Raw genomic sequence first — 14,859 nt, forward strand, 5'->3', positions numbered from 1 at the left:
TTTTGATTTATTTTTCTCTTATTGATGTGTATTTTCTAATTTCTCTGTAGTGAATATAAATTCTGTAAGAGAAAAAACAATAGAAGTTATGAACGGTTAATAGAAGATATGTTGTCATACTTTTAACTGGCTGTTAGGTTAAGAAAGAAAAAAGATGCTCATTTTCTTTTCAGTGGGAATGGTGGGAAGCACAGCGAGTGGATGTCACAGCTCGGATGTCTCCGAGCCCAGCAGCTGGGGACATAACCTGTGCAATCCATCCCATCTGGATTCATGCCCTCACTTGCCACTTTCTAGATCTGTCATCTCGGACATGTCTGTCATTCATATTGTCCTGGTTCTTCAACTGTAAAATGGGGTAATATTGTACTTACAGGACATATTGCCTCTAGTCTCTGGCCCAGGCTGGAATTTTATTCTTTTGATCTCAGTGATTTGGAAATATCAAGACACCAAGGGTCAGAGACTAGTCCAAGGGTTTGGTTCTCCTTTTATTCCCCTCCAAGGGCAAGCCAAGCAATATCCAGATACTGCTCACATTGCTTCTGAGTACAGGCCTGAACTAGGGTGAAGTAGTAAGGTGCTTGCCACAGGCACCAAACCTAAGGGGCACCAAAACCATAAACCATTGGTACTCATCATAAATAATATGCTAATGCAATATTTTAAAACATAAAATTATATACAAATTTACAATGAACAAGATAGCAATAATTTTGATAAAGACACAGTAAGTATTTGTAATTTTTCCTTTGCCTCGGGCTCCATTATGGATGAGTTAAGCACTGCTTCCAGCCCACAGCCTGAAGGAAGCAGACCATCAATTATCCAAATCATTATTAATTATTTCTTAATTATAATTAATTATCCAAATTGTCTTGAGCCTCAGAAGCTGCATTGCTCATTCTGTGTTTGTTTTGCTTTCAGTCAAGGCCTTGTTAGGATATCAATAGGGAATATTTATTTTTCTGACCCTGTTTGTTCCTTTCCTCTATATAGATACCTAATCATAATTGCTACCTAATTGTGGCCCTTCTACCTCACTGAGAACTCTGAGGGTCAGGTTTCTCCCTATTCTTTTATAGAAACATAAAATGCCAGAAGAGTATGATTTCTACCCAAAAGAGGACTAAGCAGAGTTTACAGATGTTGCAGACTCCTCCCCTGATACTTCTGGGGAAGGGCACCCAGACCTGGGCATACCTTGCTTCAAAAACAGGCCATAGCACACAGTCTGCTCATTCCATCCACTTCCTGGGAGAAGGGAAATTCTTATGTGATGGAGTTAGGCAGGTCTTTGGTCTTGGTGGAGGGTTTCCTGAGGGACTTTCATATTACATATCCTGGGATTTTTGTGGGTATTAGTTAATCATGTAAAGCAATACCCAGTACACATTCACATGGTAATTGCTAGTTAAACGTAGCAATGATAGGCCCGTGCCGTGGCTCATTCCTGTAATCCCAGCACTTTGGGAGGCCAAGGCGGGCAGATGACCTGAGGTCAGGAGTACAAGACCAGCCTGACCAATATGGTGAAACCCTGTCTCTACAAAAAATACAAAAAAATTAGCCTGGCGTGGTGTCACATGCCTGTTGTCCCAGCTACTTGGGAAGCTGAGGCAGGAGAATCGCTTGAACCCAGGAGGTAGAGGTTGCAGTGAGCTGAGATTGTGCCACTGCACTCCAGCCTGGGTGACACAGCGAGACTCTTAAAAAAAAAAAAAAAGTAACAATAATAATCACATTTAAAATCTTGTTTTATGGCCGGGTGCAGTGGCTCACACCTGTAATCCCAGCACTTTGGGAGGCCGAGGAGGGCAGATCACGAGGTCAGGAGATCCAGACCATCCTGGCTAACACGGTGAAACCCTGTCTCAAATAAAAATACAAAAAATTAGCCAGACGTGGTGGCACGTGCCTGTAGTCCCAGCTACTCGGGAGGCTGAGGCAGGAGAATCGCTTGAACCTGGAAGGCAAAGGTTGCAGTGAGCCGGGATTGTGCCACTGCACTCCAGTCTGGGTGACAGAGCAAGACTCCATTTCAAAAAAAAAAAAAAAAAAGTAGCCAGGCATGGTTGCAGGTGCCTGTAATCCCTGCTACTTGAGAGGCTGAGATGGAAGAATCGCTTGAACCTGGGAGATGGTGGTTGCAGTGAGCCAAGATCGTGCCACTGCACTCTAGCCTGGGCTGGTGAGTGAGACACCGTCTCGAAAAAACAAAAAAAAGAAAAATATGATGTTCTTAATATGTAAATTTTAGGAAATTTCCCCTGTTACTCTTTTTAGTTTGATTTAATGTGTGTGTGTGTGTTGTTTTCAAAAAAAGTAAGTTGAATATACATTGAAAATATAAGTTGATGCGACAAAATAGACTTACAGCAAAATAGATTTATGCAGGTGAAAGCACCTGCAGAAAGCTGCGTTCTTTGTAACTCCTAAAAAACTCAGAGGCAAGGAGAAAAATGGGCTTCTCTGGATGCCAGATAGTGCATAAGACTTAGATTTGGTTACAGTAATTTTAGCATAATCCATTGTAAACTGATGATCTGGATGAACTTCACAATAGTGAAGAAACTGGTTTTGAGATTTGGGGATTTTTTTCCCCTTCACTTAAAGGAATGTTGCTCACCACACCTCTTCTACTTGCCCCATGTTTTTAGATTAATGTTTCCTGGAGAAGTGAAACACACTGAGATTAGATAGCTGCATTCTGTAAGAAGTCTGACTATTCTGAGATTACCATGCTATAGGGAATGTGCAACCAGTCCCACATGTGCCAGCCTTCACGGGCTAGTCACTTGATTTGCAAGTCATCATAAACTTTCAGTCTTGGGGATGTGATTTGGAGAAGAGTGGAAGAACCCCACTGACAGCTAGAGCTAACAAACACTCCAGACATATGGCCCCAGGTGAGCAGTCTCAGCCAGGTCCAATCGTTACGTCCACTCCAGATGAGGCCCCAGTCATCCTGGAGCAGGCATGAACAGTCCCTATAGCGGCCTGCCTAATTTCCTGACCCGAACTCATGAGCTTTATACAATGGTTGTTGTTTTTTAAAATGCTACAGGAGAACAGAAACTAGAAGCAGAGGCATAAAAGAGAATAGGAAATACTGAACAAAATAAGGAATCATTGCACACAATTCTCAAATTGTGATTGTTAGTACTGTCAATTCAACTTTTTCATCTATTTATCCATTCATTCAGGAAAAATTTGTTGAGAGTGCTACAAGCTAGTTAGTGTGGGAGATATTGAAAAATGACTAAATTAGCTCTGATCTCAGCAAGTTCCTAGTTTAATAGGGGTGTCAGACAAGTAAACAATTAGCATACACTGTAATACAATGTTGCTCTATAGTAAGGGTTTGGAGAAGGAACTGATTGCTTTGAAGATGCAGAATCTCACAGCCTTGAGGGAATCAAAGAAATTCATAGGCACTCTGAGGCTCAAAGACTGAATAGAGGTTTATCAGATGGCTAGAGCAGGGCAGCTACTGAGTTCCCAACTCTTTAGATCTTGAAGCTAACACTATGGCTGCAAAGAACAGGACAGGTCCAGTTTGGACACTCTAGCTCCAATTGCTCCTGTGAGCTCAGAGTTTTTCTTTTTCTTTCCTGAGCAAAGTATTGATTACATAACCAGAATTTTTTTTTTTTGAGACAGAGTCTCGCTCTGTCACCCAGGCTGGAGTGCAGTGGCGCGATCTTGGCTCACTGCAAGCTCTGCCTCCCAGGTTCACGCCATTCTCCTGCCTCAGCCTCCCGAGTAGCTGGGACTACAGGTGCCCACCACTGCGCCCAGCTAATTTTTTGTACTTTTTAGTAGAGACGGGGTTTCACCGTGTTAGCCAGGATGGTCTCGATCTCCTGACCTCGTGATCCGCCCGCCTCAGCCTCCCAAAGTGCTGGGCAGAATTTTTTTTTAATAAGAGCATTCATGGCCGGGTGCGGTGGCTCATGCCTGTAATTCCAGCACTTTGGGAGGCAGAGGTGGGTGGATCAATTGAAGTCAGGAGTCGAGACGAGCCTGACCAATATGGTGAAACCCCATCTCTACTAAAAAGTACAAAAAAGTTAGCTGGGCGTGGTGGCACACACCTGTAGTCCCAGCTACTCGGGAGGCTGAGGCAAGAGAATTGCTTGAACCCAGGAGGCGGAGGTTGCAATGAGCCAAGATTGTGCCATTGTACTCCAGCCTGGGCGACAGAGTGAGACTCCATCCAAAAAAATAAAAATGTATTCTATTTCATCTGTGTGTTGAAAAGAAACAGCTCATGGAGTGTGTGGCATTATTCAATGTAGACTCATCAAACAAGCACCCTATAGAAGCAAGGTCTGCCCAGCACAGGAGACAAGGACCTATTCCCAATAAAATTCAATCTAAGTAGGTATTTTGTTTGTTCATTTGTTTTAATGTGCTTTCTATACAAACATATCGCTTAAGACTAGTTTCCTGGGCCCTATATCCATCCAGATTGCTGTCCTAATCCCTTCTGACAGAAAATTTCTAGAGGTACTTAAGGGTAGACTGCACGCTGTGAGGATAAAAAGAGAGTTGTCTTAACAATAGGGCAATAGAGCCATCATGAGAAAAAGATGACGTCCTAAAATCTATGAGCTTTGTTTCTAGGGGACAAATCTGGTTCAAAAGACTTCCTCAAACTTTTCCCTGCTGTCAAGTTTAATGCAATTCCTCCTCCTCCTCCAGTTTTGCCTTTCTAATGTCAGCTTGATTTGAGAAGGCACCTGTCAAAAAGGCTACTAGAATAACCTGGTGGGAATGTGTTAAGCCATTGCAAGAAAATGGTTCCAGCTGGCCGGGTGTAGTGGCTCACGCCTATAATCCCAGCACTTTGGGAGGCTGAGGTGGGTGGATCACCTGAGGTCAGGGGTTCGAGACCAGCCTGGCCAACATGGTGAAACCCCATCTCTACTAAAAAAATACAAAAAATTAGCCGGGTATGGTGGCACATGCCTGTAATCCCAGCTACTCAGGAGGCTGAGGCAGGAGAATCGCTTGAACCTGGGAGGCGGAGGTTGCAGTGAGCCGAGATCGTGCCATTGCACTCCAGTCTGGGCAACAAGAGCAAAACCCTGTCTCAAAAAAAAAAAATTCTTGCTCTGTCACCCAGGCTGAAGTGCAGTGGCGCTATCTTGGCTCACTTGAACGCCGCCTCCCGAGTTCAAGAGATTCTCCTGCCTCAGCTGGAATTACAGGCGTCTACCACCATGTCCAGATAATTTCTGTATTTTTAGTAGAGACGGGGTTCCTCCATGATGGCCAAGCTGGTCTCAAACTCCTGACCTCAGGTGGTCCGCCGCCTTGGCCTCTCAAAGTGCTGGGATTACAGGCATGAGCCACCAGACCTGGCTAGTTTATTTATTTATACTTGTGTTGTTCCCAGATTAATTTTGTAGTAAGTTTATTTCCTGAGCAAGTGTAGATGGCAGCTCTCTTATAAAACTAAGTAACTGCAAACAACATGTTGTTATAGTCATTGGAACTGGGAGTAGAGCAGGCATTTGCTTAGAAAACCAGGAGCCTGAACAGACACTTCCGGAAAAAAAAAAAAAAGGATCTTCCACCCCCACTAGGAGGTGATCTGAGGAAGTCTAGCAGTGGGCTGAAAAGGCTGGGTAAGATTTTAGACCTTTTGCAGCACCTAGGCAAATGAAACTGGAAGCAAATACACCAGTTTATAAGGCAGGAAGGCAAAAGGAAGCTCCTAGTCTCTCTTAAAACTGCAAGCCCTTCCTAGAATTTGTCTCATAAAATACCCTGATGTTTGGAACTGTAATCACAGTGAAAATTTGGGGCAAGAACTGACCTGTCCAATGAGCATTATCTGCCCTGGTGATATGGCAAACTAACACCCTTCTTGTTTTTTTTTTCAGAGCATCATTTCACATAAATTAGCTTTCTCATCTCAACTGACTCACTTGGCAGAAACAAATCTACATGGTGTAGAAGAGAGAAGGCAGGGGAATAGTTCAGAAGGAGTGAAAAGAGATAAGTGAAGAGATAAGTGGAAGAAGGGCAGTTTACTAAATTAGAGGTACCAGCACCATCGTATGCCGAATTTACTGAAAAATCCAGATTGGAATTTTTTGAAATCAGGAATGAGAGAAGTTGAGCTGTTCCACATCATATTAGGCATAACAGTAATTCTTAAAATTTTTGCTAAGAGCTACCTTTGAGGATATGATGAAAACTATAGACCCTCCGCTGAGAAAAAAAATGTATATATAACTTACACACAAAATCCTATTATATTAGAACAACTAGTTATGATACCTGAGATGGAACCAATTAGTCACAACACACACACAACAAACTGTATATCCCTGATCTCTTGACTGTCATAAAATTGTTCTTGCATCTAACCTAAAGTCTCATTCTATAGTTTAATCCTCTCTGTACTTTTTCTGTCTTCTTAGCTTAAGAAAAGATCATTACAAATTCCTTGTTTTTCACATACTCTTGCAAAGGGCTATGAAATTTTATTGCTATTATTCTTTCTCGCTTTTTTTTTTTTTTTTTTTGAGACGGAGTCTCTCTCTGTTGCCCAGGCTGGAGTGCAATGGTGTGATCTTGGCTTATTGCAACCTCCGCCTCCTGGGCTCAAGCAATTCTCCTGCCTCAGCCTCCCAAGTAGCTGGGACTACAGGCACGTGCCACCATGCTCAGCTAATTTTTTTGTATTTTAATAGAGACGGGATATCACCATGCTGGCCAAGCTGGTCTCAAACTCTTGACCTTGTGATCCACCCACCTTGGCCTCCCAAAGAGCTGGGATTACAGGCATGAGCCACCATGCCAGGCCTGTTGTTATTCTGGTTTTAAACAGAAACTTTCTTAATTTTTCCTTACAGAATGTGGCAGAGAGTGCTAGTTGCCTTCCAATATCCATTTCTTCCTTTTGTATTAGTCACCCTAGCTATATGACTATTTTTTTTTTTTTGAGCCTTCCCTGCAGCTAGGTATGGCTATGTGACTAAGCTTTAAGCCAATGATTTGTAAGCACTATGCTATATGGGCCTTCCAAAAATTTTTCTTTCTTTTCTCTTTTTTTTTTTTTTTGAGACAGAGTCTCACTCTGTCACCCAGGCTGGAGTACAGTGGCACCATCTTGGCTTGCTGCAACTTCCACCTCCTGGGTTCAAGTGATTCTCCTGCCTCAGCCTCCCGAGTAGCTGGGACTACAGCTGCCAACATGTCCGGCTAATTTTTTTGCATTTTTTTTGGAGACGGAGTTTTGCTATGCAGCCCAGGCTAGAGTGCAGAGGTGTGATCTTGGCTCACTGCAACCTCCGCCTCCATGGTCCTGGTTCAAGCAATTCTCCTGCCTCAGCCTCCTGAGTAGCTGGGATTATAGGCAGGCACCACCATGCCCAGCTAATTTTTGTATTTTTAGTACAGACAAGGTTTGATCATGTTTGCCAGGCTGGTCTTGAACTCCTGACCTCATGATCCGCTTGCCTCGGACCTCCCAAAGTGCTGGGATTACAGGTGTGAGCCACCGTGCCCAGCCCTTTTTTTGTGTTTTTAATGGAGACAGGGTTTTGCCACGTTGGCCAGGCTGGTCTCAATCTCCTGACCTCAGGTGATCCACCCCCCCGCTCAACCTCCCAAAGTGCTGGGATTACAGGCGTGAGCCACCATGCCCGGCCCCCAAATTTTTTCTTTCTTTTTCCTTCCTCCACCCTGCTGTCTGGAATGAAGACCCAATAGCTGGAGATCAATAGCCATCCTAGGCCATGAAGGTGGAGGTTGATGGCCAATGTTGTCTGTTGACTCCCTTACTGGAAGTTTTGCAGGAACAGGAGCCTTTTTTTATCTTGGTGAAAGCAACATCCCCAGCACTTAAAAAGTATGTGACATGTGCTAAGAGCTCAGGTATTGAATGGATAGTGAACGTATGAGTTAACTCTGGACCTATATAAAGTCTCAGCTTCTTTCACAGAATCAAACTCTTGCTTAATTCAAAGCACATTCCTCCTACTTGCTTCCCTTTGCTCTCCCAGGCTTGCCACTGTTACAGAATTTTTTTTTCTTAATTCTCTCCAATATTCCCTTCATTCAAAATGTTTTAAAATCTATTTCCGTAACAATGCTTCCCAATATCTTCCTGGTTAGCAAGTTTTAAATTCTTCAGTTTTCAAGGTCGTAGATATCTATTTTTGTGTATGTCTGTTGTTAAATGCAGGCATTATTTTGTACCTTAAAATAGGCATCGTCTCAAGTCTACAAGAATCATCCAAAATGGTATCTAATGACATTCCTAGGGTTTCAGACAATTTTTTTTTTCTTTGAGACGGAGTCTTGCTCTGTCGCCCAGGCTGGAGTGCAGTGGACTGATCTTGGCTCACTGCAATCTCTGCCTCCCAGGTTCAAGAGATTCTCCTGCCTCAGCCTCCCTAGTAGCTGGGACTATGGGTGGACGCCACCATGCCTGGCTAATTTTTGTGTTTTTAGTAGAGACGGGGTTTCTCCATGTTGGTCAGGCTGGTCTTGAACTCCTGACCTCAAGCAATTCACCCGCCTCTGCCTCTCTAAGTGCTGGGATTACAGGCGTGAGCCACCGCGCCCAACAAGAGCAAAACTCCGTCTCAAAAAAAAAAAAAAAAAAAAGCAATCCCATTTTGCAGGTTTTATAGAAGAAATTGGGACGCAGAAGTTAAGTTACTTCCGCAAGCTTACATGACTGCTCAGGGTGAGGGTCCCTGATCATGATGATCAGAAAATAAAGGTAGAAATCAAGCTTAGGGAGGAAGTGACATTGTGTGTATATATATATATTTGTTTATTTATTTTTATTTTTATGTTTTATTTTTTTGAAACGGAGCCTAGGTCGCCCAGGCTGGAGTGCAATGGCGCGATCTCGGCTTACGGCAACCTCTGCCTCCCGGGTTCAAGTGATTCTCCTGCCTCAGCCTCCCGAGTAGCTGGAAATACGGGCGCGTGCCACCATGCCCGGCTAATTTTTTGTATTTTTAGTAGAGACGGGATTTCACCGTGTTAGCCAGGATGGTCTGGATCTCCTGACCTCGTGATCCGCCCGCCTCGGCCTCCCAAAGTGTTGGGATTACAGGCATGAGCCACCGCGCCCGGCCGGGATTGTTTTTAAGGGTTAAATAAATATACCACAGTTGGAACACTGTCTGGCACATAGTGCTTGCCAAATGGTAACTATTCATCTTCATGGAATCAAGACTGTGGTGCCCCACTGCATGGTTCTCAGTTTTGCGTGAGAAAATCGTGCTTTCTGTGCTGTTTTTAGTACAAGAAGAGAAACCTGGAAGTCCCTGCCTAGAGGAGAGAAACAGGCAAGAAAAGGGAGTTGGCGAGTCCCAGCATTTCAGAGTTGGCAGGGACGAGTTAGGTCCCTATTTTATGGATGAGGAAGTGGAAGGGTGACGTGTCCTCGAGTCTCATTCAAGACCCACAGCCACAACTCTTTATGGAGAGTAGGACCAGGGCCCCAGGGTTGCTATGATCACGTTGCAGGTGAAAACTAACGCTCATTGGAAGACAGGAGCGGAGCACTGAGTTGCAAAAACAGTTAACAATTTGGGTGTAACCAAGTTTAGTGAGCAAACGAAAGCTGTCAGACTCGGAAAAAGAGTTGCTAATGGAGCGCACTCTTTACTAATAATGGCTTTCTACAGAGATCATTGACACAGCTTCCAGTTACAAATGCCCATGCGCTTCCAGTAGGACCGGAAAGCTCCCAGCAGCCAGCGATGAATGAAAACCCGAGTCTGGGATAGCGGCGTGAGGGGCTGGGCAGCTGCCAGGCGGGGGCGGGGCAGCGGGTCACGTGCCTGGCTTCGAGGCGGGCGCCGGAGGGGGAACTCTGAGCATGATTGGTTCCTCCTAACCAGGTGACCGCAGGTCGCGTTCCGGTTGGCAGGCACCGGCCAGGGCCAGCGGCCTTCAGTCGGTAGGCGGCGGCGGAAGGAGGAGGAGCTCCAGCCGCGCTCTCTCCCGGCAGTGGCTGTGCTTCACAGCGCTTGTTGGGTTCCCCACCCCTTTTAAATAAGCCGGGCTGGTCACCGCCCTCGCAGACGAGTCAGCTCAAGGGAGGCGGCGGCAGCGCGGCGGTGGGGGTGCGGCCGAGGCCCGAGCCCTGCCCGGGGCCGGGCCGCGGGGCGGGCGGGCGAACCGCGGGCGAGGCGGCGTCTGCTTGCGCGGTGCAGCCCCAGCGTAGCCCGGGGCTGCCGGTGCCGGCCGCGCCATTGTTGGGGGAGGGGGCGGCTGTTGAGGGCGGCGGAGTAGGGGGCGAGCGAAGGCGGTGGCAGAGAGGAGCGGAGGCTTCCCATGGGGAACACGCTGACCTGTTGCGTGTCCCCCAATGCCAGCCCCAAGCTGGGCCGGCGCGCGGGGTCGGCGGAGCTGTACTGCGCGTCCGACATCTACGAGGCGGTGTCCGGGGACGCGGTGGCGGTAGCGCCCGCTGTTGTGGAGCCTGCCGAGTTGGATTTCGGAGAGGGCGAGGGCCACCACCTGCAGCACATCAGCGACCGTGAGATGCCCGAAGGTAAGGAGGCGGCGGATGCCATCCGCCCTCGGGCTCACCTCTGCCCGCCTCCTCCCCCAGAGTCCCCCGGGAGGCATCCGCCGCCTCGGGCTCCTTCCTGCCGGTAGCCGGCTTTCCCGGGGCTGGGCTCCGGGACGAAGGCTGGTTCTGCCTCGCGTCCCCACCCCTTATTCTTTCCCTGCTGCGTCTGGCCAGTTTCTTTCCCTCCTCCTTACCGTAACGCCCAGTTCTTGCTCCCTCTTCCCATTCTCCCAAGCCGGCGTGGGACCCTCTAGTCCGCCGCCCTTCTTGTTTGTAGCTCTGTTCATTGTCTGGTGGGACTTTGCTAAGACTTTTGGGGTATATTGTTTTCCTTTTCTCAATGGAAACTCAAATACCTCAACTTCGGAGTACTCATCCCATTCCCTTCCTTAACCCATCCAGATGGTACCTAAGTGAAGGAACCAGGTAAGGGTCTGATTGTTCCTTCCTCCCATCCGTGAAGATAGCTGATGCCCGCGACAGTTTAGACCCAGATGTTTGAGGATTTCTTATCTAGACTCAAAATAGAGGTTGCCATAGGAGACACTATATGGTATTCCTAATAGGTTAAGTCGGCTTGAAAGAAGCTGCTTTATTCCTTCCAACTATAATTTGAACACAGAAAGAAAGAAAATGGGGGGAGGGGCGTAAAATGACTGTGAAGGGTGTGAGAGGTTATTACCAGGGGTGCAGACAAGTTGTTTTTTTGAGACGGAATCTCGTTTTGTCCCCCGCCCAGGCTGGAGCGCAGTGGCGCGATCTCGGCTCGCTGCAACCTCCGCCTCTCGGTTTCAAGCGATTCCTCTGCCTCAGCCTCCCGAGTAGCTGGGATTACAGGCGTGCGCCACCACGCCCAGCTAATTTTTGAATTTTTAGTAGAGACGGTGTTTCACCATGTTGGTCAGGCTGGTCTCTAACTCCAGAGTTCTTGATCCGCCCGCCTCGGCCTCCCAAAGTGCTGGGATTACAGGCGTGAGCCACCGCGCCCAGAGGTTGTTAACTCAAAGGAGTTTAGCCACGGAGTTCTGATTACTTTAAAATTCCCACGGTGGCAAATACATCTCCAGCCATTCTCCGGTGACTTAACAGACTTCAATACCTCCTTGTTCTAAAAGAGAGGTGGGGTGGTTCATGGTTAGAAGTTTCAAAAGAGACAAAGTATAAATTTAGACTTAATTTATAATGTAATGGTTTGGAAGTTAAAATGCTAGACCCTGCCTGCTCAAGAGTGTTTGTTTCCGTGGCTCCCCTTCCTTCCTCCCAATCCTGCCAATAGAATCCTGGTCAAAGATGAGAATGTTGGGGTTCGTCAGACTCTAAACCGTTGAGGTAGGGGTGAGGAGAGAGGAAACGTTTAGTTTTTTGCCTCTAGAATTTTGGAAAGAGATAAGTCTAGGTAAAAATAATTCTGGGTAACAGCGTGATTCTTGAATAAAAACTAATTCCTTTGAAGTAGAAAAACATTGTATCATAAAGATGTTTAAATCCAGTGGGCTCATTTGTTTCGTTTAAATGCCAGAGATTTCATTACTGTAGAAGAAATGTGTTAGAACTCTTATATTTAAACTTTGCTTGGACTCTTAATTTTTAAAATAATAATTAAGCTTCATGATGGACATGCCTTTGTAACTAGGAACTACTGTACTTACCTTTCGGAATATTCAAACATTGTGAAAGAATGAACAAATATATTATGTGAGTTAATTGATTGTACCTTTATACACAAAGCATGTAAGTACTTGTGAAAACTTAATGCTCTCTTAGTGGTGTCAGGTAAGCCTCTGAGTGATTTTACACACCAGTTAGTAGATGGGTGGGTGGTGTTGGGTGAGAGCCCCAAATAAGGCTCCCACCCAGTGTACATGAAAATACATACTTTCATGTACATGTAATTTAGCCCTTCCAAAATAAGGCCTGTTTATATTCCCCGTGTTGCTAATGAAGAAATGAAGAATTAGGTATGTAGAATGACTATGTAAGACAGCCACTGAGCAGAACTAAGGTTCTCAGTTCTCCGACTGACATGGAGGTGAGATATACCAACTTCAGTTCTTAAAAAACTTTTAAAAATCCAGAATGCATCATGTATTTTACCCATAAAATAGTCCTGTTTTTGAGAACTTACTTCGGTCTTGATTAGTTCCTTTCAAAGTTTATTTTACACGATTCAGAGGCAACACTTACATCTCTTTTTTTTTTTTTTTTTTTTTTTTTTTTTTTTTTAAGAGAAAGAGTCTCACTGTGTTGACCAGGCTGGCCTCGAAATCCTGGCCTGGGCTCAAGCAGTCCTCCCACCTCAGCCTCCTGAATAGCTGGGACCACGGGCGTGTGCCATCTTGCCTGGCTCCATCTTATGTCTATACATTCATTTCAGTGGATAAGAATAAAAGTAGAGGTAACAAAATGGCCTAAATATACCCATCAAATAAACAGGTTGATAAATTTTAAAGAGTTTTTTCTGGTAACTGTGAATTGAAGCTGAGAATGCACTGGACAGAGGAATATTAGAAGCTGGCAAGAGGGAAGGTAAGGTACCAGGCATTAAGCATGGGATGATGATAAAGTGCTAAATCAGAAAAGTTGGAAAAAGAGAATTTGTAAGCACAGAATTTACCATTGTATGTTAGTATGACAGTTACATTTTTATTTCAATTTGTCTCAAAATTTATTTTTGTGGCATTCAATAAAGTGATAATAGAAATCTCCATTTCGGCATTTGCCTATTATTCATAAGTTTCCATAGAAACATGGCCAGAACACCAAATATAAAGTATAGACACATTGAAAGTTTGCTTTTAATATCTTTATTTCAGACAATTTTATATCAGTCTCCCTGGAAACAGAAATTCTTACTGAGCTGTAAAACATTTGGCTGGGCGTGGTGGCTCACACCTGTAATCCCAGCACTTCGGGAGGCTGAGGTGGGCGGATCATGAGGTCAGGAGTTCGAGACCAGCCTGGCCAACATGGTGAAATCCCGTCTCTACTAAAAATACAAAAATTAGCTGGGTGTGGTGGCGGGCATCTGTAATCCCAGCTACTCAGGAGGCTAAGGCAGGAGAATCACTTGAACCCAGGAGGCAGAGGTTGCAGTGAGCTGAGATCGTGCCATTGCACTCTAGCCTGGACAGTGGAGCAAGACTCTGTCTCAAAACAAACAAACAAAAAATTTAGCTTTTCTACAATGAAGAATTATTTTTGTTACTTAGACAAAAATCATACATAAATGACGCTCGGCTTTGTTCTTCAAGCTATTTCTTTTTTTTTTTTTTGACAGAGCTTCACTCCTGCCTAGGCTGGAGTGCAATGGCACAAACTTGGTTCAGTGCAACCTCTTCCTCCCGTGTTCAAGTGATTCTCCTGCCTCAGCCTCCCAAGTAGCTGGGATTACAGGCATATGCCACCATGCCCAGCTAATTTTTGTATTTTTAGTAGAGACGGGGTTTCAGTATGTTGGCCAGGCTGGTCTCGAACTCCTGACCTCAAGCGATCCAGCTGCCTTGGCCTCCCAAAGTGCTGGGATCATAGGTGTGAGCCACCGCGCCTGGCCTTTTTTTTTTTTTGAGATGGAGTTTCGCTCTTGTTGCTCAGGCTGGAGTGGAATGGCGCGATCTCGGCTCACTGTAACCTCTGCGCCCAGAGTTCAAGCAATTCTCCTGCTTCAGCCTCCTGAGTAGCTGGGATTACAGGTGTGTGCCACCACGCCTGGCTAATTTTTTGTGTTTTTAGTAGAGATGGTTTCACCATGTTGGCCAGGCTGGTCTGGAACTCCTGACCTCAGGTGATCCACCTGTCTCAACCTCCCAAAGTGCTGGGATTACAGGTGTGAGCCACCACGCCTGGTCTCGTCAAGCTATTTCTAAGAGATGCTCCTAAGAACCCAGTAAACATTTCAGATAGACTCAAAGTATTTTCTACTACCTTGCCTTTATTTAACGGTATGTCTAACATAACTGACGGTAGTATCAGTAACACAAAATAATATCTTATTGTCCGATTTTATTAGTACTCTTGACTTTTCATGGAGCATTTTATGTTCTGACGTTAGGAGCTTTGCTAATTTGCTGGCTAAAGGCGCTCTCTGAAGTGACTCTTTCTATTCTTTTCCACTGATGGGTGAAGGTGGGGAAAGAATTGGCAATGTAATGTGGAAAAACCTCTGAGCAACAGATCTTTCCTCTTTCCAGTAGCTATTTTAAGCCTTTTTTTTTTTTTTGCTTTTTTGAATAATATGTTTGATGTAAAAGACGTAGAGAATACAGAAAAGTCATTGATTATGGTATGCATATGAATATAAC

At 45.2% G+C, this 14,859-nt stretch overlaps 1 protein-coding gene across 8 annotated transcripts in view; it reads left to right on the top strand.

Annotated features, from left to right (window-relative positions):
- The first annotated feature begins 9,924 nt into the window (after window positions 1-9,924).
- CCNYL1 (cyclin Y like 1) overlaps window positions 9,925-14,859 on the top strand; it is a 44,719-nt gene continuing 39,784 nt past the window's right edge. For 4 of the 8 annotated variants that reach the window (XM_009444120.4, XM_063790700.1, XM_003309445.6 and 1 more), the window contains exon 1: window positions 9,938-10,540. In XM_009444120.4, coding sequence (XP_009442395.1) covers window positions 10,321-10,540 — 220 coding nt within the window. In that variant the 5' untranslated portion in view covers window positions 9,938-10,320. Of the gene's footprint in view, window positions 10,541-12,962; window positions 13,088-14,859 lie in introns of those variants that run through there. The other 4 variants (XM_063790697.1, XM_063790701.1, XM_063790698.1 and 1 more) reach the window with 3 other exon arrangements.

This window comes from Pan troglodytes, chromosome 13, assembly GCF_028858775.2.
Source record: "Pan troglodytes isolate AG18354 chromosome 13, NHGRI_mPanTro3-v2.0_pri, whole genome shotgun sequence".
Classification (NCBI taxonomy): Eukaryota; Metazoa; Chordata; class Mammalia; order Primates; family Hominidae; genus Pan; species Pan troglodytes.